Raw genomic sequence first — 22,403 nt, forward strand, 5'->3', positions numbered from 1 at the left:
AGAAGAACTTACATAAAAATTTGTTTAAGTGGTTATAGTTTGCTTTGTTTATTTTTCAAATGCATATTTGTAACATATGTTGTTGAAGCTGCTTACAAAAGCATATTATTGGAAGTTATTTCAATCTAATTCTGTAAGTAATGAAAATTTTCGCTTTTGTTGGGAAGGAAACTTAATTGACAGCTGTTTAGGTACAGTTTTTTTTTTTTTTTCTAATCTGTCTTTCAATTATTTTATGATGACCAAAGAAACCATACAGAGTAAATATGTGATCATTAATGAGGTCTGTTTTCATTTTCTAGAAATATGTTTATCTATGGTGCAATTTCTCTGCCTCCTGAACGCTTAACGCTGCCTAGTTTAAAAATGATACATTTCGTGATAGTTCTGGACAGAAAGCGGTATAAAAAACATAGCTGAATTATGATTGGAGTCCACTCCCGTTTCATACCTTAAAAAAGAAAAAAAAAAGCATTTGGGAGGGAAAGAATTATCCACAGCACATGCTAAATATATTCAGCCTCCTTCCTCTCTTTTATATGCAGAATAAAAAAAATAATAATAAAAAATAATTGCTTTCGAGTGTACTGTTATTCCTTTTCATCGTTTTATGTATTTGCGAAATATTGTGTGTTGGCATCCCAAATTTTGCTTGTTAAAACTACTGCAATTTTTTTTTTGCATCAAAAAGCAAGAAAGATCATAAAAATTAATAGATGTTTAGTAAAGTATGCTTGGAATATATAGATGAAATGTCAGTTAAAAATTTCATATAGTTTTCTTCTCCAGAATTGGTTTAAACACTGAAAAAAAAAATGAATACATATTCACAATAAAATATAGCGATTTTAAAATTCAATTTATTAACCAATTGTTTCAAAATTTCTTTCTTTTTTTTTTTTTAAGCATTATATTTATCATTAAGAACTTAAACAAAATATTTACTCTTTCAGATAAGAAATGAAGAATGGCTGACTTAGGCTTAAATAGGCTGCAGCTTACTAGTCAAGTTAGGGAGACGGTACAGTATTATCATTTTTTTTTAAAGAAATATTGTGCAGATATTTATTTTAATAATACATTGTATATATCATTTAGCATTCATATATAAAGTGTACCATTAACATTTAAATTTTTGTATTTTTAATTTAAAGAGTATTTAGAATACTTTATTATTAAATAGAATAATAAATAAATAAAGTTTCAGCTGAACAGAAACAGTGATACTTATTTCAGAACACAAATTAAAAACATTAATTTTTGTGAACTTATTAAGATTGTATTTCAGACAATTTTGCCAAACTGAACTATCTCACAGTGAATTGTCAGACCAGTGGACTAGGGAAATATAATAAGCAAGATATTTAAGATTTTGTAAAGAACAAAAACTTAAATATTTTGGACATCTAATTAGACAACAAGGCATTCGGAAACTAATATTAGAAGGGAAAAAGAGAAAGAAGTAGACCCAGGAGAATGTTATTTGAAATCATTAAGGACTGGCTTGAATTACCACAAATTTCCAGAGCAGCTAAAGAAAGAAAAATGTTCTGTGGTGTGGTTGCCAACCTCCTTCTAGGGGATGACACTTGAACAAGAAGCAAGCAATGCTACATATATCATTCACATAAAGAGTGTTAAGGATTTTAAGATTCTATATGATGAATATGTTGTCAGTTGAATGAACCTCCCACAACGAGTCTGTCGACTTCATGGAGGGCGTAATAATAATAATGTTAACATAATTTGAAATTGGTAGTTTGGAAGTATTTTTCATAGTAATGGTTACACAGTGATTCTGGCTAAATGATCTTTTAAAACTCTTAACTGATTTGAGATGCTTAAGGGTCAAAGCTGTATAACTGAGAGGAGACCTCCACATAGCCTTTAAAGGAATGTGGAGAACCGACCAGGGCTTCTGACATAATGTCCAATCCTCACCTTCTCATGGTGCACCCTGTTGGGTATCTACTTGGATACTGAACGAATGAGCATGGGCTGGCAATTTGGGATTTAGCCAACCAAATTGTATTCTTATTGGTTAAAACAAAATAAAAAATGATGGTACAACATGACAAAATTTCATGACAGCTGTGGCGTCGACTGGTTAAACGAGGCCCCCATTGTTTTCTTGTGCTCTTAGAGAAGTCAGCTTGTGCTCTTAGAGAATACAGAGACAAATGTAAGAAAGCTAAACACTGTGTAAAACTAGCTAAGCAAAAGTCATTGGAGGACTTTGGCAAGAATATAGAAAATAAATATCAAGAAGGTGGCAAAATATTCTGGAGGTTGAAGAAGCTTAGAATGGAGGAAAGAGTGCTGTAAAAGGAGTTAGAGATGATAAAGGTGACATGAAAACGGGAGAAAAAGATATTCTTGAAGTATGGAGTGATTACTTCAAGGGAACCAGGGCAAACAGCGAAAAATCAGCTACTGGAACAAATCTGAAAACAAACCGGAACTCAACATCACCAGAGTTAAAGATCGGTACTATCAACGTAAGAAGCCTGAATGGCAAAGAAATGGAGCTAGCTGAGGAATTAGATAAGCACCAGATCGACATAATAGGGGTGACTGAAACAAAAAAGACCAAAACTGGTGAGATCTTTCTGAGCAATAAATACAAAATGTTATATTCAGGCAATGACAATCAAGGAAAAGAAGGAGTAACCATAGTATTCAACACAAAATACGAGGCTAATCTTCTTGAATGGCAGTCAGTCTCAAGTAGAGTAATGTGGGCAAATATGAGAATGGGGAACTGGACAATGAGACTTATTTGTGCCTATGGTCCCACAGAAGGTTCTACTAAAGTAGAAGTGGAGGAATTTTTTGAGGCTTTAGAAAAAGCAACTGACACAATGAAAAAGGAAAAGTTGGTCCTTGTTGGGGATCTAAATAGCAGAGTAGGAAATGATTGTGAGACATACAAAAATATTTTGGGAAAATTTGGAGAAAAGAGCAAAGCTAATAATAATGGCAAATATCTGTTGTATTTCTGTTCAGGACATGGACTGGTTATTACTAACACCATGTTCCAACATAAAAATGTGCACAAATTCACATGGAGAGAAGAGGCAAGGAATAAGAAAAGTCTCATTGACTGTGTTATTGTTGATAGTGATGTTTTCTCCCTGGTGCAGGACACCAGAGTGTACAGAGGATTTGAAATTGGAAGTGATCACTATTTAGTCATGAGCAGAATAAAATTGAATTTCATATTGAAAAGAATAACATGTAAGAAAGTTTTAAAGCGAATAAAAGTTGAAAAGCTCTCAGATGTGAACTGTAGACTAAAATGCACAAAGATTATTGAAGAAAAAATGAAAAAGTTTGAGATCAGGAATCAAACCTTGGAGATTCATTGGCAAGCCTTGAAAAAAGCCCTGATTGATTCAGCTAGAGAGGCATGTGGTGAAGTTGTCTGCAAGGATAGAAAACTTAGAACTCATGGTGAAAAAAACAGGAAGTTAAAGAGGCAGTGAAGGAAAAGAAGAAAGCATATTAAAAGTTCCTGGCAAATAAGTCAGCTTGTGCTCTTAGAGAATACAGAGACAAATGTAAGAAAGCTAAACACTGTGTAAAACTAGCTAAGCAAAAGTCATTGGAGGACTTTGGCAAGAATATAGAAAATAAATATAAAGAAGGTGGCAAAATATTCTGGAGGTTGAAGAAGCTTAGAATGGAGGACAGAGTGCTGTAAAAGGAGTTAGAGATGATAAAGGTGACATGAAAATGGGAGAAAAAGATATTCTTGAAGTATGGAGTGATTACTTCGAGAAATTGCTAAATGAAACAAGCAGTGATAGCACAGTGGTAAAAAACACTGACCAGGCATGCAGTCAAGAATACATATCCATACTTGAAGTAGGGATATGTATTCCTACTTCAAGTATGGAAAAAGCCATCAAAGGCTTGAAATGTGGAAAGGCAGCAGGAGTAGATCATATTCGACCAGAAATGCTGAAGTATGGTGGTATAAGAGTCTTACAGTGACAAGTAACAGACTGATTTGGAGGAAAATTGTAGATAGGAAGTTAGTAATGATGTAAATTTTTTTTTTTTCATGTAGTACTATCATATCCTGTACACCCCTTGAGGGTACATGGCAGGAATTTGATGATGATGATTTGAGAACTGAAAATCTCTTTAGGAAACAGAGTTATTTATTGAGTTGTTTATTAAATAAAAGTACATCATTTTGTTATTTGCTGAAATGGTCATTGGATGTGTAGGTTGGAAGTTTTTCTACCATGTAATAATAATTATTTAACCATAAAATTCTTCTTAGATCTTTTTTGGCATTTTCAAGTTTATAGACCAATGAATGATGATAAACTCAGTATGATTTTGTTAATATCATTTAAGGCAGTCTTTCCCAAACTTCTTGCTAAAGTGGAGCTCTAAAGCAGCAAAATTTTTTTTGCAGAGCTTTCGCAACTCAGTCATTAAAATAAACATGAAAAAATGGAAGAAATCAATAAACACTCACCATTTTACAATTTAGTGCTCCGTAAATTAAAAAAAATGTAAGTTCATTTTAATGACTGCAGGCAGTTGTAGTTTAACGTTTTAACGTTCATTAATTTAAAATTTGTTGAACCTGCTTTGGGAAACCCTGATATTTAAGGAATCATTTATATCATTTAATGGTTAATCATATTTTAATAATTTTCTTATTCTTCTTATTATTTTTCTTATTCTTTCCATGAACTTACACCCCCCCCACCTCTTGGTTTTTAACTGCTCAGTGTTCTGTAACTTCTCAGAGGTTAAACAACAGTTTTTGCCATCTTTAATTCGTCAGCCCATTCAAGCTGTACTTGGTATCATGTGCATTACTGAAAATAATAAGGTAACCTTGCATTGAACTTAAGGCCAATACAATGTATTTTGATGTATCAGCCTTGATGTCAGTGGCATTGAATCATGGGGTGTATTGGCCAATACACTCAATGTATAGATTATTGAGAGTTATACAAAAAATTTATCAGAACAAAATGCAACAGAATTATTGCACAGGATGTTCAAATGTGAGACTTTGTTAAACACAAATTTACATTATTTACATAACAAGCATTAAGTGATGTTGGGAATGATAATAAAGTAGTTTGATTCACTATTACTGAAGTAGCATAATAGGTGATAATTCAGAGAGCACAGTAAAAGAATGTGTAATGAATTCTGTGAAGATCATGAAAGGGAGTATTTAACAAAATTGGTAAACAATGAATCATATAGCAATTCCATTGAGGAGTGGTATTGAAGACTTAATTATGATGATGGCTGCGCATCATAAAGGCTGGATATTTATCATGTTACAGAGGAGTGCATATAGAATCACTAACTTGGAATAAAAACATAGTATTATCTTTAAAAAATGGCATTTGACTATTTATTATCCTAAAATAACTTTAGTGCTGTAACCATTATGATTAGTGAAGTTTTTATGAAATAATCTCTCTCTCTCTCTCTCTCTATATATATATATATATACACTCTGGCAGAAGCATAAGATGTGGAAAAGCAAGTTATGAAGCAGTTCATTAGCTCTTTGTTTTTGATTTCATTAGATTCCAGCATATGACTAAGTAACATTATTCTAACAAGCATTGTTATGATGTTTTATTGCAAAAATGAGTGTATATGTGCATACACGCACGCACGCATGCGCATGCACGTATATATATTTTAAATAAAATAAAATCCACTAATCCCTTCTTTCCCAAAGGACATTTAAGACAAGGCCATTTAGCCCTAACTAACTTTTGAAGATGGGGGAGGGCAGCAGCCAATCTGCAACCTTAGTCATCACAGATAGACATGATAGCTATCGCTAATTTTTAATAGGCATCTGGGGAGCATAGTATGAGAGGCATCTGCTGCCTTCTCATGATCCCTAATCCTAACACTATAATATAGTGCTCTGTAGGTATATTTTCTTGGGTTGTGGAAAACCCAAGTTTCTTGGAGAAAAATCCCTATTGTCTGTATCAAAGATTGACTGACTTGAGATCTGGTAAAGAAAGACCTAGAAAAAAGTCCTAATTAACAACTAGAATCAAACTTTTAAAATGTTCTTTTAAGTTTGGCTTAGCACTGTGGATGCAAATGCCATTTTCACAAGGCTACACAGGCTTTATATATATAATTTATTTATTTTTTTTTTTAATGTGAATCTCATCTGCAAACGGCAGTAAATTAGGTGGGCACCTTGGGTGGGTTAAGGATTAGATAATCTAAGAGCCCTATTCAAGAAACCAAAGATTATTATTATTATCTGACCTCTATGGAGTCAGTAACTCATCGTGGGAGGTACACACGATGAGTTGCACACAGTGCTCATCCAACTGTGCTTTAAATTGATTCAGTGTGTCTACATTCACAACACACTCAGGCAATGCATTCCATTCACCAATCACTCTCCATGCAAAGAACCTGGTTCTCACTCCTCTGCTCACACCCTTCTTATACAGTTTCCAGAAATGGCCTCTTGTTGTACCCTCCTCTCCCATTCTATGAAAAAAAATCTTCCATGTTAACTTGATAACAACCCCTAACTAACTTATGTCTCAATCATAATCCTGCCCCCCCCCCCTCTTCCTCCTATACATGAGGCTCTGTAGCTTACATTCTCTCAATCTGTCCCCATACTCCACATTTCAGACCATTGACCACCTTTGTGAATCTTCTCTGGACCCTTTCCAACATATCCTCGTCACCATGAAAATCCAGTGACCAAATCTACACAATAATCCATATGAGGCCTGCTCAAGGCCTCATATGGATTACTGTGCAGATACGCTTTGCAACATTGAACTGATAGTTCCACTTACTTGCCCATTCATGCAGTCTATTTATGTCCTCTTGTAATGCCATAACATCCACTTGAATCTGCATTGCTCTCCCCAGTTTTGCATCATCTGCAAACAGCTGTATATCACTAGCTAAACCCATCCCAATATCATCAACATACAAATTGAACAACAGTGGTCCTAAAACTGACCCCTTCGGTAAACCACCAGTCACCTTTCTCTTTTAGGATACCACACCCCCATATACAACTTTCTGATACCTGTCTGACAGCCAGTCACTGATCCAACTTAGAAGTCTGTTATCCAATCCCATCTGTTTTGATGGCAGTCTATCAAAAGCTTTTGCAAAATCCAAGCATGCTACTGTATATGCATCTTCCCTGTCCTTCAGAATACATTCACACGTTGATGCTGGTATGTATTTTTTTGTCAGTTCCCATGCATCATTTATTTCTTCACTGCTCAACTGCTCATTCCATGTTATAGCTCCAAGCTGTCTCCTAAACTTGTCATAATCGCCAGCCTTGTAATTTCACATATATCCTTTCCTCACAAAAGTCTGCATATGACTAGCCATAACCCAGGTGATCACTTCATGATCACTTTCACCAGCTGGAGGAAAGTGTAAAGTCCCCCTCTCACAATTACAAGATTTGAACCATCAGTTCTAGATCTGATGAAATGATCAGATCTAAAACTCTGAATCCTCGTGTGCCCTCCTTTACATGCTGCCTGAGATAGTTATCTCTCAAGAACTCTAGAAATTCATTTTCCTTTTTTCCGAAATGCTATCTCTTCATTCCACTTCATACTGCCATAATTGAAATCATCCATGATAATTACCCTTCCTTTGTTCACTAATCCAAGTTGTTTATACATTTCTTCATCTCCACCCTCCACATTCTCAGGCCTATAGCAACATCCAACTAAATGTCTTCCTCTCAACCTCCACATTAACCACATTGCTTTGTAACTATTGCACTATTTCCCTCTTTCATATCTACCTGATGTGGACTTAACTCCCCTGCTGTCATCAAGCAGCACTCCCCCTCCTTTCATGCCCTTTCCATCCTTGAAAAAATTATGTATCCTTCCATTTTTATTCCTGTTACGATGTCATCTTCATTCAACCATGTTTCACTTATTTCAATAATAATTTTGTGGTGAATAAACTCAATCACTGAAACCATTTCCTCCCCCTTGTTTCTGATACTTCTGGCATTTGTAAACAAACACAGCATGTAAACATGTAAGTAAACAAACGTGGTCTTTGTTTTTTCAACAAGTGTGTACGTGTGTATGTAATATTACTAAGTATAATTAAATATTATATAATTATTGTGTCTGCTAACACAAAGTTCTTGCAAATTAATGAAAAAGTCATTTGCATTTCTGGTCACCTTACTATATTGTTTAGCAAAAAAAAAAAAAAAAAAAAAAAAAAATATATATATATATATATATATATATATATATATTATTAAATATTATTGTTTATACTAACAAAGTTCTTGCAAATTAATGAAAGAGTCATTTGCATTTCTGGTCACCTTAGTATATTGTTTAGAAAATTTCATGTTGGACTGCACTGTTATTCCTAAGTCCTTTTGTCTTTCACTTTTGAGTTTGTCATTATTATTATGTTACACTTCTAGGGAGTCCAAAGACTCATCGAGGGATGAGTACCTTACCAAAATAATATTGGTTATCCATTGATTTTTGCTACCTAGATGATAAAACTTTACATTTTAAACATTTAGGTGTTACTTACCATTCTTGAGACTAATATGATCTTTATTAACTACCCCACCCATTTTGATCATCGAATCAAGCAAATTGCTTTCTTGAAAATCTGATACTCTATGACAGGGAGAAGTTAATCCTATCTGCATTGTCTGCTGTAGTTGTAAATTGTGCATATGTTTGTGTTCTTCTGGCTTGTTTGTTTTTCAGGATGAATCGGTAGAATTTGAACCCAGGTCTTTCCAACCAGAGGACTTTGTCCATACTGACTGTGCTATGTAGGTTTAATTGACATTAAACTTTTAATTCCCTTATCAGTATCATTCATAAAAATTAAAAACAGCAGTGTACCTGGAACTCTGCTAGTTACCAGAATCCAATTGGATGTATAACCATATAGTACCACTCTCTGCCTTCACTTCTTTCTAATCACTTCAGTGCCTCACCTATAAGGTGATATGTTTTCAAATTTGTAAATAAGATTATAAGATTTGGACAGTGTTAAATGCTTTACTGAAATCCAGTTGTGATGATGAAACTATGTTATCATAGTAATAAGCTTAATAAAACTATGTTTTTTTTTTGATTATTTTTATTGTTTTTTTTTTAATTTTTGTGGGGAGGGAGTTTGGTGTAGATTTCATCCAGTACTTAATGAATACTGTCCTTAACAATGGACTCCATTATTTTACCCACAACAGATATTAAACTTACAGGCCTGTAGTTCTTCATATCACTTTTTGACCCTTCCTTTATGGTTTGGGTATCATCTGTCCTCCAATTCACCAGATCTCTTTCCTTTCTTGATATCTCTGATCCAGAGTAATTTTATAATAAGGTGATATACTTTTTTACTACTTGTATTTGGGAAATGTATGACTTCTGCATCACTTCAACTTTGGTATCTCTTCGGAGTCTGGCTCCCACTGATGAGACCCTCAATTAAGGTCAAAATTGGTCTGGGTAGTGGCTCTTCCCCATAATACACTCAATAGACAAAATATTAGAGATAAGGGTGATGGGAAGTTGACACTGGCATTCCCTGTGCAGAGTGAAACATACCCAAACCGAATGCAGACAGTAAATAGGCAGACATCAGGCTTCCCAACAGTGTAATGCAATCGATGAACATGGGTAAATGTGGCAATCTTAGCAACTCTGATTGTGGACTTATTATTGACACAAGACAGATTGTCAAGCCAGTGATGACCAGGGTCGACATAGACTGTTGAGGCTCATACAGATCAACTGTAGGGCAACGGCAGCACAAATCATATCCAGTTTCAATGTCAGCGATCCAAGCAGTGTCAGCAAGCAAATGGTACAGCATGTGCTGCACCATAATATACAGGAGCTGACACCCTAATCGTGTACCACTGTTGACAGCTTGTCATTGGGCATTGTGCCTCGCCTGGTGTTGGGACCATGAAAACTGGACCTCTGCATAGTGGACCAGAGTCAGGTGGTCTGATGAATTCTGTTATCAGTTTTACCAAGCTGATGGGAGGGTGTGGGTGTGGTGTCAGCAGCATGAGCCATTTCCCCCCCCCCCCCCCCCCCCCCCCCCTTTATGCCAGCTCAGGCTCTGTTCAAGGAGGTGGTGGCTCTGATGGTTTGGGGAGCCTTCTCATGTGACACATTATATCCCTTAGTGTGTCTGGAGAGGTCCTTAAACATTGTGAGCTATCAGGATGACTTGGCTGATCATCTACACACTTTTATGGTCTTTGTGCATCCTGCAGCCGATAGTCTGTTTCACCAGAACAATGTGCCACCCCACTGGGCCGCAACCACCCAGGCAGGGTTTGAGGAACACTCATCTGAGTTTGGGACCATACAGTAGCCCACAAGGTCCTTGGATTTAAATCCAATAGAATCTCACTGGGATGCTGTAGAGCGAGACATCAGATCCACGTATTCGAGACCGACATCTAAGGAGCAGTTGTGAACAATGCTGCAACAGGCATGGCTGGAATTACTTCTGGCAACCCTCTGCCATCTGAGATTACGGGCTGTTATTCACACTAGAAGAGGAGGACCAACATGCTATTAGGTAGGTAGGTATCTCTGTTTTGTCCATTGAGTGTACATAGCATTATACATTCCCAAAAGAGGGGGGTGTACTTTGCATTATGGGATACTAAGGCAATTGTTATGATGTCATTAACCTTTATACACAAGTAGCTCAGTCATGAAGATACTTCACACGCAAACTTTGTTTGCTTACACATGGACAAAGGATTAAGCCATAGATATAATTTCTTGGCATTTTTAATTTGTAATGGAATACAGCCCTCTACCCCTGAAGTCTTATTAAGTTTCATACTTCTGATTATTTTTTTAATTCATTCACAATTACCAAAATGTCTTTAAGTTCATTGCCCATATAGAGTAGTTTTATAGCCAGCTTCATTTTCTCTGTTAATATATATATATATATATATATATATAAACTAATATAAATGTAAATATATATAAATAAACCTGGTTTAAATCTGACTATTTACTGTGATTGTCAGTAATATTCAGTAATATTTCCTGCAATGTCTTGTAAAGGACCACTGTGATTGACACTTTTCTTTTTTTAATAATTTCGTATTTCATTCCTCAGCCCTCGTAGCCAAAACTTTTTTTATTATCTGCATTTTCTAGTCTGTATATATTTAGTAGGATTGATACAAACAACTTTATAATTATTGAAACAAGTAGCTTTTTTTTCTTATTTGGTTTATCATTTCAGTTTGTCATCTCTGTTTGTTTCTAGAATGATACATTTTAAGATGTATAAAGTTCTTATTTGTGTTTTCATAGGAGGAACAAAGATTAATGCAGCGAAAGAAAAACCTACTTGTTCTTGTTTATCATTATCTTCAACACAATGGGTAAGTGATATTATCATATGTCCAACCTTAGGTAATCCGAGGGCCGCATTGGAAAAAAGATTTATCCGAGGGCCGCATCACAATGCATATCTAGTAATTTGGTGAGCAGCATTGACACAACCTCGATAGCTGAACAATATGAACAATACTAATTGCGCACTAATCATGCGCTCATGTTTCCCGTGAGCGCCCGGAGCATGCGCATTGGAACAGTGTAGTAATGTTTCTTTGATACATCTAATATTTGAAAAACACGGGTATATAGTGATGTAAAAACACCAAATAAAATAACCAACATCGAGATTGTCGATTAGTGATAGAATTAAAATATCTAATACACATTCGATTCAAATTGTTATTTTATTTTTTTGCTCGTGAAAATCAAAACCCACAAGTGGGCCGCACAAAATCGCACCTCGGGCTGCATGCGGCCCACATACAGTGCTTTGGACAGTCCTGATATAAATGATATGGATACAATTACAATATCCATATTGTAAAATGATATTAAAAAAACTGTTGTAGTTTACATAAATTATAAAATGTATATATTTCTAAGAAAAAATGAAGAAAATTTAAGGAGATTGTTGATCTTATGCTAACAGAGGTTTTTTTTTTTAAATTGCTTTCTTACTCATGGTTGAAAATCTGTAGTAAATCTGTGGGTGATTTGATAAGCAGTAGAAAATTGTTTACATTTGTTATAAACAATTACAAGTAGCAGTTTCTCAGAAATATTGATGCTAGACACTTTCCATATGCCTGAGATAGAAGGGATGAATGAAAAAGTAGTTAGTAGTATAAACCAGATCTGTGATCTGATCTCAGACTGAATACTGAGATCAGATCACATCTGATCTCAGTATTCAGTCCTGTTCTGTAATTTTCATTTTTATGCTTATTGGAATGATACAGCATAGAGAAACAATTAAACACAAGTTTAATGGATCCTATATTCATGTCAGTCACAGGGACATAATTATGAGTACAATCTTAAAATTGTAAAAGCAGGTACATAAAACCACGCGAAATAATAAGTAGAAAAAATTTAGGCCAGAAGCATAAATCCTGTGAGGTGTGCCCTGTATGGGTTCTGTTGGCTGGCCTCAGCTGTTAGGTCAAAGAATTAGATTTGCAAATGGTAGGAAGTTTAATGCTTAAGGTTTTTTAAATCTGTTGCTGATTCCAAGAATAGTCTTTAAAGATTTTATTTGTTGCTGTCAAGCATAATGTTTTTTTTTTTTTTTTTTTTTTTTTTCATTTGATTCCGTGCATGGTATTCAAGGCATGGTTACCTAGCCCTGACTGACCATAGTTACAGTGACAGATGTATTTCTTATGTTTTTCTAGGCAGATCTCCAGTTTGACCATAATAACAATTTGCAAGAACAAGAAATCTTGTAAACACCCGGAACAGAGAGGGGGGGGAGGAGTTGATCCTTAGGAGAGTGGATAAGGGCAGCTAGCTTCAGTTGAGAATTGAAAGCAGTGCAGAGATTGTTTCGTAAGAGTTCTAGCTTTTTTATTTTTTGGGTGCCTTGGATATTACCTTACCTATCCTCTTTGCTCCCTGTGGAGCATAGGGTCTCAACCATTGACATCCATCTTACTCTATTCAACGCTTCTTTTTTGATCTCTTTCCAGGGATCTCTCAGCTGTCTTGCTTATGTTTTTAGTTCTCTTCTCCATGTTATCCTGGGTCTACCTCTTTTCCTCTTGAATTGGGGATTCCATTCTATTGCAATTTTTGCTATTTCTTTATCTGGGTTCCTGATTGTGTGACCTACCCAGTTCCATTTTCTTTTAATGATTTCATTTCTGATGCTGGTTTGACCTGTTCTCTCCTAAAGTTTTATGCTTGTTATTTTTTTTGGCCAGTATATTCCTAGTATCTTCCTCAAGCATTTGTTTATGTAGACTTGTATTTATTTATGTTTTCCTTTGTTAGTGACCATGTCTCAGCTCCGTATAGTAAAACTGGTTTAACATTAGTGTTGAAGAGCCTAATTTTGGTTTTTAATTTTATTTCTTTCGACCCCCAAATTTTCTTCATCATACTGAATGCAATCGGTGCTTACTGGATTCTATTTTGTATGTCCTGTTTGGTTCCTCCTTGTGTGCTGATCACTGATCCCAGGTAGATAAAGTTATCTACCTGTTCCAGTGTTTTCCCTAGTATTTCAAAGACTAATTTTTGTTTGGGGGTTTATCTTCATTACTTTAGTCTTGTTATGATTTTTTTTCAATCCACATTTATTTGCTTCCTGGTTTAAATTATCTATTTTCTTTTAGAGGTGTTGATGTTTTTGTGCCAAAAGGCATATATCTTATGCAAAATCCAGGTCACTGATTTTATTTGATCATCCCCATTAAATGCCAATTCTTTCTTCAGATGTTTTCCTCATCACCCAATCAATAACAATCAGAAAGATGGTTGGGGATAGTATACATCCTTGTCTTACTCCTGTGTTTGTTGCAAATGGTTCTGATAGTTTGCCATTATTTATTATTTGGATTTTGTATTTTTCATGAGTTCATCATCATCATAATCAAATTCCTGCCATGTACCCTCAAAGGGGTGTACAGGATATGATAGTACTACATGAAAAAAATTACATCATTACTAACTTCCTATCTACAATTTTCCTCCAAATCAGTCTGTTACTTGTTAAGACTCCAAAATTATCAGATCTTATATTTCTATCGTCTAAGGCAGTTTATACTGTATCAATCGACCTATATCTTGGTCTTCCTCTGAGTCGTTTTGCTGCCAACCTGGCAGAGAACACTTGTTTTGCTAATCTTTCCTCGCCCATTCTGTTTAAGTGACCATACCACCTGAGATTAGCTCTGCTAATGCATTCCTGGATGCTGACAATGTCAAGTTCTTTCCTAATATCCTCATTTTTAATATGATATTGCCATTGATGCCATCTGTTCACACCTATAATCTTTCTCAGGACTCTCATATCTGTGGCCTCTAGTCTTTGGTCAAGTGTTTTACTTCTGACCCAGCTCTCAGATCCATAAGTTAAAACTGGTTTGAACACTGTCTTATATACAGCTAATTTAGTGTTCCGACTAATTTCTCTCTTATTCCATATGAATTTATTCAATTGACTTCCCACTGTACCAGCTTTGCTGATTCTGTTTTGTATTTCTATATTTAATTTACCAACCTCACTAAAAATCGTGCCTAAGTAGCTGAAATGTTTTACTTGTTCCACAGGTTCTCCATTCACAACACAGTTGACATTTTCAGTGATTCTGCCGATTTTCATTGTCTTTTTCTTTTTATTGCTGACCTTCATACCATATCTATTACAACAGTTATTCAATTTAGTCAGTGAATCTTGCAGACTTGTAGCGGATTTATTTAGAAGTATAACATCATCCGCATAAAGCAAAGAGCTGACATTAACATCTCCAATTTTGGTATCATGTTTAATACCACTTTCCTTCATAATGTGATCTATATAGATAATGAATAACAGAGGGGATAATCTACATCCTTGTCTCACACCAGATTTAACATTAAATATCTTCCTGTACTTCCTTCAATTCTAACTCCTGACTTACAACTCAAATAAAGAGTAAGTATTGCTTGATATAATGCCTCATTGACACCATATAACTGCAGCATATTGAATAGCTTCTCTCTCTTGGCATCTTGTCATATGCCTTTTCCAAATCGACAAAACTTAAATACAGATCTTTGTTATATTCCCATGCTTTCTCGACTATTTGTCGTAAAGTAAAGATCTGATCCTGACAGCCTCTATTTGGCCTGAATCCAGCTTATTCTTCATCAAGCTTTTCTTCCACAATTCTTCTCAACTGTTTCTCAAGTATACTTGCATAGATCTTGCCAGGAACACTCAGTAGGGAAATACCTCTGTAATTCTCACATTCAGTTTTATTTCCCTTTTTATATATGGGTACTATGAGAGCCCTACTCCAATCATCGGGAATTCGTCCCTCTCTCCAGGCTTTCTGAACTATGCAGTGCAGCCACTGTAAGACTCTTATACCACCATACTTCAGCATTTCTGGTCGAATATCATCTACTCCTGCCTGCCTTTCCACATTTCAAGCCTTTGATGACTTTTTCTACTTCAAGTATGGATATGTATTCCTGACTGCATGCCTGGTCAGTGTTTTTTACCACTGTGCTGTCATTACTGCTTGTTTCATTTAACAGTTTTTCAAAGTAATTACTCCACACTTCAAGGATATCTTTTTCTCCCGTTTTCATGTCACCTTTATCATCTCTAACTCCTTTTACAGCACTCTTTCCTTCATTCCTAAGCTTCTTCAACAACCTCCAGAATATTTTGCCACCTTCTTGATATTTATTTTCTATATTTTTCATGAGTTTCTTTGTTATATTTGTGATTTTTTGGGGAATCCCATAGTGCTTTATTAACTTCCATATAGTCTTTCTATCTATGCTATCAAATGCACGTTCAAAGTTGATGAATCTCAAATATAGGGTACTCTACCACTCTATTGACTGTTCAACAATTATTCTTAGTGTTATTATCTGATCAATACAAGATCTGTTTGGCCTGAACCCAGACTGTTCTTTCCTCAGTTTAGTTTCAGTTTCTTGTTTCATTCTTACTAGCAAAATTCTAGTAAATACGTTACTTACAACATTTAGAAGTGAAATCCCTCTCCAATTTTTACAAAGTGTTATATCTCCCTTTTTTTGGCAGTTTCACCAGGAGGCCTATATTCCAGTCTTCTGGCCATTCCTCCTTTTCCCGTATTTGATTAAATAACAAGTGTAGCATTTCAACAGTAGTGTTTATATCTGCTTTATGTAGTTCAGCTTGTATATTGTGACTCCCAGCTGCTTTATTGATTTTTGTTTTCTTTACTGCCTGAGTTATTTCTAGTTTAGTTATAGTTCCTGTATTTATTTTAAGTATTTCTTTTTCTGGTTTTTCTAGGGTTTCTATTTCTCCATTTAAATTTCTTGGAAATGTTCTACCCATCTTTTTTCTATGTCTGCTTCATTTGTGAGTAACTTTCCTTGTTTATTTTTACAGGCCCTTCTCTTTTAAAACTCTTCCCAGCTAACTTTCTTGTTATCCCAAACAACCTCTTTGGGTCAAATTTACTTGCTGCTTCTTCAGCCTCTTTACACATTTCCTCCAGGAAAACTCTTCTATCTTTCCTTGCACTTTTTTTTTACCTGTCCGTTTTTAAGCCTGTATCTTTCATTTATTCTATTTCGTTTGTTTTCTTCTGTACTTTGCAGAAGTGTATTCCATAAAGCTTTCCTTTCTTCACATAATTTGATGGTTTCTTCAGATCCATTGTTTGCGATTCCTACTCTACCTTCCCAGAACTTCTTCAGCAGTACTATTAAATATATTCTTCATTTTTTCCCAGTTCTCTTCAATGTCTATTTCCTTATGTTGTTCTACAAGGCTTCCATATTTATTCCTTAATGTTACTTTATATTTGTATTTTGTATCCTTGTTTTTCAGTTTGGATATATTGTATTTAATTCTTTGATTCTTGCCTTTAAATATTTTTCGTAGTTTCATTTTTATTTTTGCAATCAATAATAAGTGGTCTGTAAAGGCATCTGCGCCTCTCCAAACTCTTACATCCATCAAAGAGGTTCTCCAAGGTGTGTTTATTAAAATATGATCTATTTGGTTTTTGGATTTCTTATCTGGTGATATCCAAGTCTGTTTATGGATGTCTTTATGTTTAAATAAGGTTCCTCCTATGATCATATCATTGAAAGTGCAACAGTCTTTTAGGATTTCCCCATTTTCGTTACAGTTTCCTAAACCTTCTTTTTCCATTATTCGTTCGTATCCCATGTTACTATCTCCTACTTTTGCATTCGTGTCACCTATAATTAAAAGCATATCTTTACTGTTTACTTCATCTACTTCTTTTTGCAGCATGTCATAGAAGTCTTCTTTCTCTTCTGTTTTTGCATTGTTTGTTGATCTATATATGTTTATTATAATCACATTTCTGTATTTAGTTTTAAATCTAGCTTTGATGATTCTTTCAGAAACTGGTTTCCATTCAATTAGTGCTCTTCTAGCATCTGTTGTTAGCATGAAAGCTACACCTTTGCTATGTGCATCATCTTCATTCTGGTTTCCAGAATATAAAATATATTTGTTTGTTGTTAGTTGGATTTCTCTGCTATCATTCCATCTTGTCTCGTTTAGACCTAGTATTTCTATTTTGTATCTGTCCATTTCTCTGGTTAGTAAGTTAACTTTTCCACTTTCGTACAAAGTCCTAATATTCCAGCATCCAATTTTGATTAAACGTTTTGGGCTAAAGAGGTTTTTGCCTGTCAGCCTCATTGGGGAAGCCCCCAATGAGGCTTTCACTGACTTGCTTCATTTTCCCCAATACTTCTCCTTTTGGTTTTGTGTCAGTTTTCCAACAATGGTTGAGGTTTCTGTAGCAATATGTTTTTTCATATTATGGTTGCTAGCTGCAAGTACAACCCTCCTCCTTTCTCATCCGGGCTTGGGACCGGCAATGGTGGAGTTGCCTTGGATATAGGGAATAGTAATAGCATTACTGTAGTCTGAATATTGAGAGAGAGAGAGAGAGAGAGAGAGATGTGAAGAAATAGAAAGAAAAAATATAATATAATCTCTGCACTGCTTTCAAACCTCATCTGAAGAGGGCTGCTCTTATTTGCTCTCATAAGAATCCACTCTTTCTCCCTCTCTATTCATACTGTTTACAAAGTTCCTTGTTTGTGCAGATTATCTTATAGTCAAACTGGGAGATTTGCTAACATCTGCATTAGAAAAAAACATAAGAAATATATCCATTGCCATAACTATGGTCATTTGGGTCTAGCTAATCATGCTTTGGATATCTTACACAGAATCAAATGAAAAAACTACTATGCTTCATGCAACAAATCTAAACTTGAAAAACTTTATTTAGAATCAGCAGTAGATTTTGAAAACCAAACTAAATTTTCCCAAGATTTGTGAAACTAATTCTTAGACCTTCTGCCCAACAGCACCCATAGAGGGTGGTGGCCCCTCATAGGATTTTAGGCTTTTAGCCTAACTTTTTTTTTTTTAAGATTAAGATTGTAAAAGCACACACACAAAACACATTTTTTGAGGGTGTGCATGTGTGTGCTTTTACAATTTTGAGATTGCATCCCCGATGATGTGACTGTGACGAAATATAGGATCCATTCAACTTGTATTTAAGTGTTTCTCTTTGCTATTTGTTCTGTTATACATTTTAACATAGCTGATATCAGACATAAATGTCCTGTGTATTTGGATTTATTATTATACAGGCATCTCCATATAGTCAGTCTCGTTGTAGGAGATTCACACTAACCATTATTCATGCAATACCTATCATACGATCTCTGATCAAAAATATTCACATACCCCTTCATAGCAGTGGATATGGCTGAATACATAGCAGTCATGGCTTGTGCATGTATAAAAGGAAGCATATAGTCTTTCAGTCTTAGTAGACAAACATTAATAGTAAAATGGGCCATGCTGAAGAGCTTCATGGAACTTGATGTGACACTATCATGGGATGCCATATTTGCTGCAATCAAGTAAGTGATGTTATTATGAAGTGAAGATGCCTAGGAGCAACAATGTCCCAATGACAACTTGGTAGGCCATATAAAATCACTGAGAGGGACCACTAAGTGCGGAAGCATGTGGCATGAAAAAATCAACTGTCCTTGGTTTAAAAACTCGTTACTGTGTTCCAGAATACAAGCAACACCAGCACCACAACTGTTTATTGTGAGCTGAAAAACATGTTTCCATGGCCATGTGCAACCACACAAAAGTGTAACATCATCAAGGGCAACTCCAAGCATTGGGTGGAGTAGTGTAAAGCTTGCTGCCATTGGACTCAGGAGCAGTGGAAATGTGTTCTCTGGAGTTCATGTTTCACTATCTGGGAATCTAATGGAAAAGTCTAGTGTTTGGTCGATATCAAAACAACACTACCTGCTTGATAGTGTTGTATCAACTGTGAAGTTTGGTGGAGAAGGCATCATAGTCTGGGCTCTCTAGTTCCAGTGACCGAGAATCTTAATGCTACAGCCTATAATAACATTCTAGACAGTTTGTGCTTCCAACTTTATGACAACAGTCAGTGAAGCCCTTTTCTGTATGAACATAGCAATGACTTTTGTTGAAGAACTTGACTGGCCTGTACAGAGCTCTGATCTCAGCTCCATCAAACAACTGTGAAATCAATTGGAATGTCAATCACTAGCCACCCCAAATTGTCTGTCATCAGTGACTGATATTATTAATGTTCTTTTGGAAGAATAGAAATGAAGAGAATTACTGCAGCAATGTACCAATCTAATGGAAATCCTTCCCAGAAGATTGAAGGTCATTATAGCAGCAAAGGTTGGACCGACTCCATATTAATACCTTTCATATTAGAGCAAGAGTTGGGATGAACAGGCTTCCAGATATTTTTGATCTGATAGCGTACCCCCCCCCCCTCAGTGCATCCTTTAACTACCTTTGACAATCCATTCCAGTTATTCACCACTTCCAAACAAGAGTCTGCACACCCTTACTAATCACACTCTTATTCAACTTCCAGAGTGAATCCTTTCTCTCTCTCTTTTACTGTTGGTATAGAACCCCTTTAGCAACTTGGAAGTTTCTATCCTATCTCTTATTTTTCTACTGGACTTTGCAACCTGCACACCTCCAATCTATCTTTATAGGGAGCATTCCACAGACCTTTCTCCAGATTGGGCACTCATCTTGGTGACATCTGAGATCTTTTCTGCCAACTCCTCAATCTAAAGATATAGGATAAGGTTGGCTGAGTTGTTAGTGTATCTGCTGTCTAGACAAAAGGCTGTGGGTTTGAATCCTGCTGTGGTCATGGATGTTTGTGATTGTCTGTGAAAATACTAGTGGTGGTGGTGGTGTAGATGGTGATGGTAGTTGTGGTTTGCTGTAGTTGGTGGATTGAATGGTGGAGATGGAGAGTTGTAGAGTAGGTGCCCTCCTTTGATGAGTCTTTGGACTCCTTGGAGGTGTCATGTAATAATAATAATAATAATAATAATAAGGATACCCAGCTGACCAAATCTGTGCATAGTAGCCAAGATTTGACCATAGCCTTATTAAGAGAGAAATAATAACTTCTCTGTCTCTACTTGTGAGCATGTTCTTCAGTATAAAAGTAAACCTTTGAACTATTTTGCCAGCTTTTAAAGTATGCCTTCTGAACTTCAATTCTGTATCCACTATCACTCTCAGATCCTTAGCTTTATTTAGATAATTAACTATCATCAGTAGCAACCTACTTATGGGATGCCTGAAGTGGTTTGAAAAAGTTTCATGTTTGGTCTGTAGAGTAGGGTTCCAGATTATTAAATCCTTTGCACACTTATAATAATCATATCAATGGGCTATATTCTTCTTATTATTATTCAGGACGACCTCTGTGGAATCATAGGACTCATCATGGGAGGCCCATCTTAAACAACACACAGTCTATCATACCTTTCGTTAAAGTCATTCACTGTTTGTGCAAACTCATTCCCTGTTTGTGCTCTCAGTACCTTATCAAGCAGTGCATTCCATGGTCTAACCACTCTCCATGCAAAAAGGCCACCTCTCATCCTCTTACTCACCACTTCCATTCTCAACTTTCAGGGATAGCCCCTTGTCCTCATTCTTTCCTCTTGATTTACCATGTGAAAGAATTCCCTAATGTTAATCCTATAACTACCCTTAACAGTTTAAACACCTCATTGATGACACCTCTTCTTCTGTTGACCAAACTCTGCAGTTCACATATCCTCATAGCTAACGTTGTAGTCCTGATGTTATTTTTATGGCTTTGTAGCCTACTTTCATATAGGAGTGTCCCTTTTTTACAACGTCATTGACTTTTTACTCAGATCTTAAGGCATTACTGGTGTGTTATAAATACAGATATATGAAGAATAATATAGGAGGAAAATTCAGACATACCTTTTTTGGATGCTGTTGGCTGTCTCCTTATCCTGGCAATATGCATTCATCTGCTGTTAGGCTGTTAAAGGAAAAAGTGTGTGTGTGTGTGGGGGGGGGTAAAGCAATGTGGGAGGATTATTTGAAAAATCCCAGGTTTTTTTTAAGATATTATTATTAAGGGTGAGCAGAGAATTCTTTGTGAGGGGGGGGGGTATAAGAAGGATCTGAAATAGAAACTACTTTTTGGCGAAGAGGAAGGATTGATGGGAAAGGGGCCAGGAGTGGGAGTAATGGGGTGCGAGCCGTTTTGACAGTGCATCGTCTTTGGAACTTGTGGGGGGAAAATGGGACACTACTGAACAAAAGTAGGCTATATAGCCATAAAAATAATATTTACTAAGAGGAGTAACATGGAAATTTTCCCAGAAATAATACCCAGTCCTGATATAATTTTTATCTGCCTTTGCCCCTTCTCCGAGGATGGGTGAGTGGGATTCAAAGTGAAAAACAACTGAATTATGTCATCTTTTTTTTTTTTTTTTTTTTTAGATCATAAATCTTCTCTATAGTAATTGACTACATTTCTAATAGATGTAATAGAATGCGTTAAATAATTATTAATTAAATGAAGAGCCAAAGGCTTCAATTCGGCGACATATAAACTTATTTAAGTTAAGGGATGTTAAAGGCCGAATTGAAGCCTTTGGCTCTTCATTTAATTAATAATTTATTAGGACACCTTCTTGGCAATTCTCATAGTAGGGTATATGTAAGATCTGTTTGCTACAAACTTGGTATTTCTAGGTCTACCTACTCACTGATGAGACCTCAATAAAGGTTGAAACTGGTCTGGGTACTGACCTTCTCTCACTCATAATGTAGAACAGTAATACAGATCCTAGGAGCTGGGTTTCACATTATGGGGAAATATCAAGAATAGTGATCGGAGCTTGCTCCACCCTTACCATGAGTAGCCT

At 35.8% G+C, this 22,403-nt stretch overlaps 1 protein-coding gene across 2 annotated transcripts in view; it reads left to right on the plus strand.

The window, feature by feature from the left end:
* Nucleotides 1-22,403, plus strand: part of LOC150100422 (katanin p60 ATPase-containing subunit A-like 2) — a 279,460-nt gene continuing 257,057 nt past the window's right edge. For both annotated transcript variants that reach the window (XR_016549239.1, XM_090402560.1), the window contains exons 1-3: nt 1-133; nt 954-1,021; nt 11,370-11,440. Coding sequence is in view for 1 of the 2 variants with exons in the window: in XM_090402560.1 (XP_090258686.1) it covers nt 968-1,021; nt 11,370-11,440 (125 nt within the window). In the remaining variant the exon portion in view is untranslated. The remainder of the gene's footprint in view (nt 134-953; nt 1,022-11,369; nt 11,441-22,403) is intronic.

The sequence above is a fragment of the Typopeltis vanoorti genome, chromosome 13 (genome assembly GCF_054136105.1).
Source record: "Typopeltis vanoorti isolate ZY-2024b chromosome 13, IOZ_Tvanoo_1.0, whole genome shotgun sequence".
NCBI classification, from domain to species: Eukaryota; Metazoa; Arthropoda; class Arachnida; order Uropygi; family Thelyphonidae; genus Typopeltis; species Typopeltis vanoorti.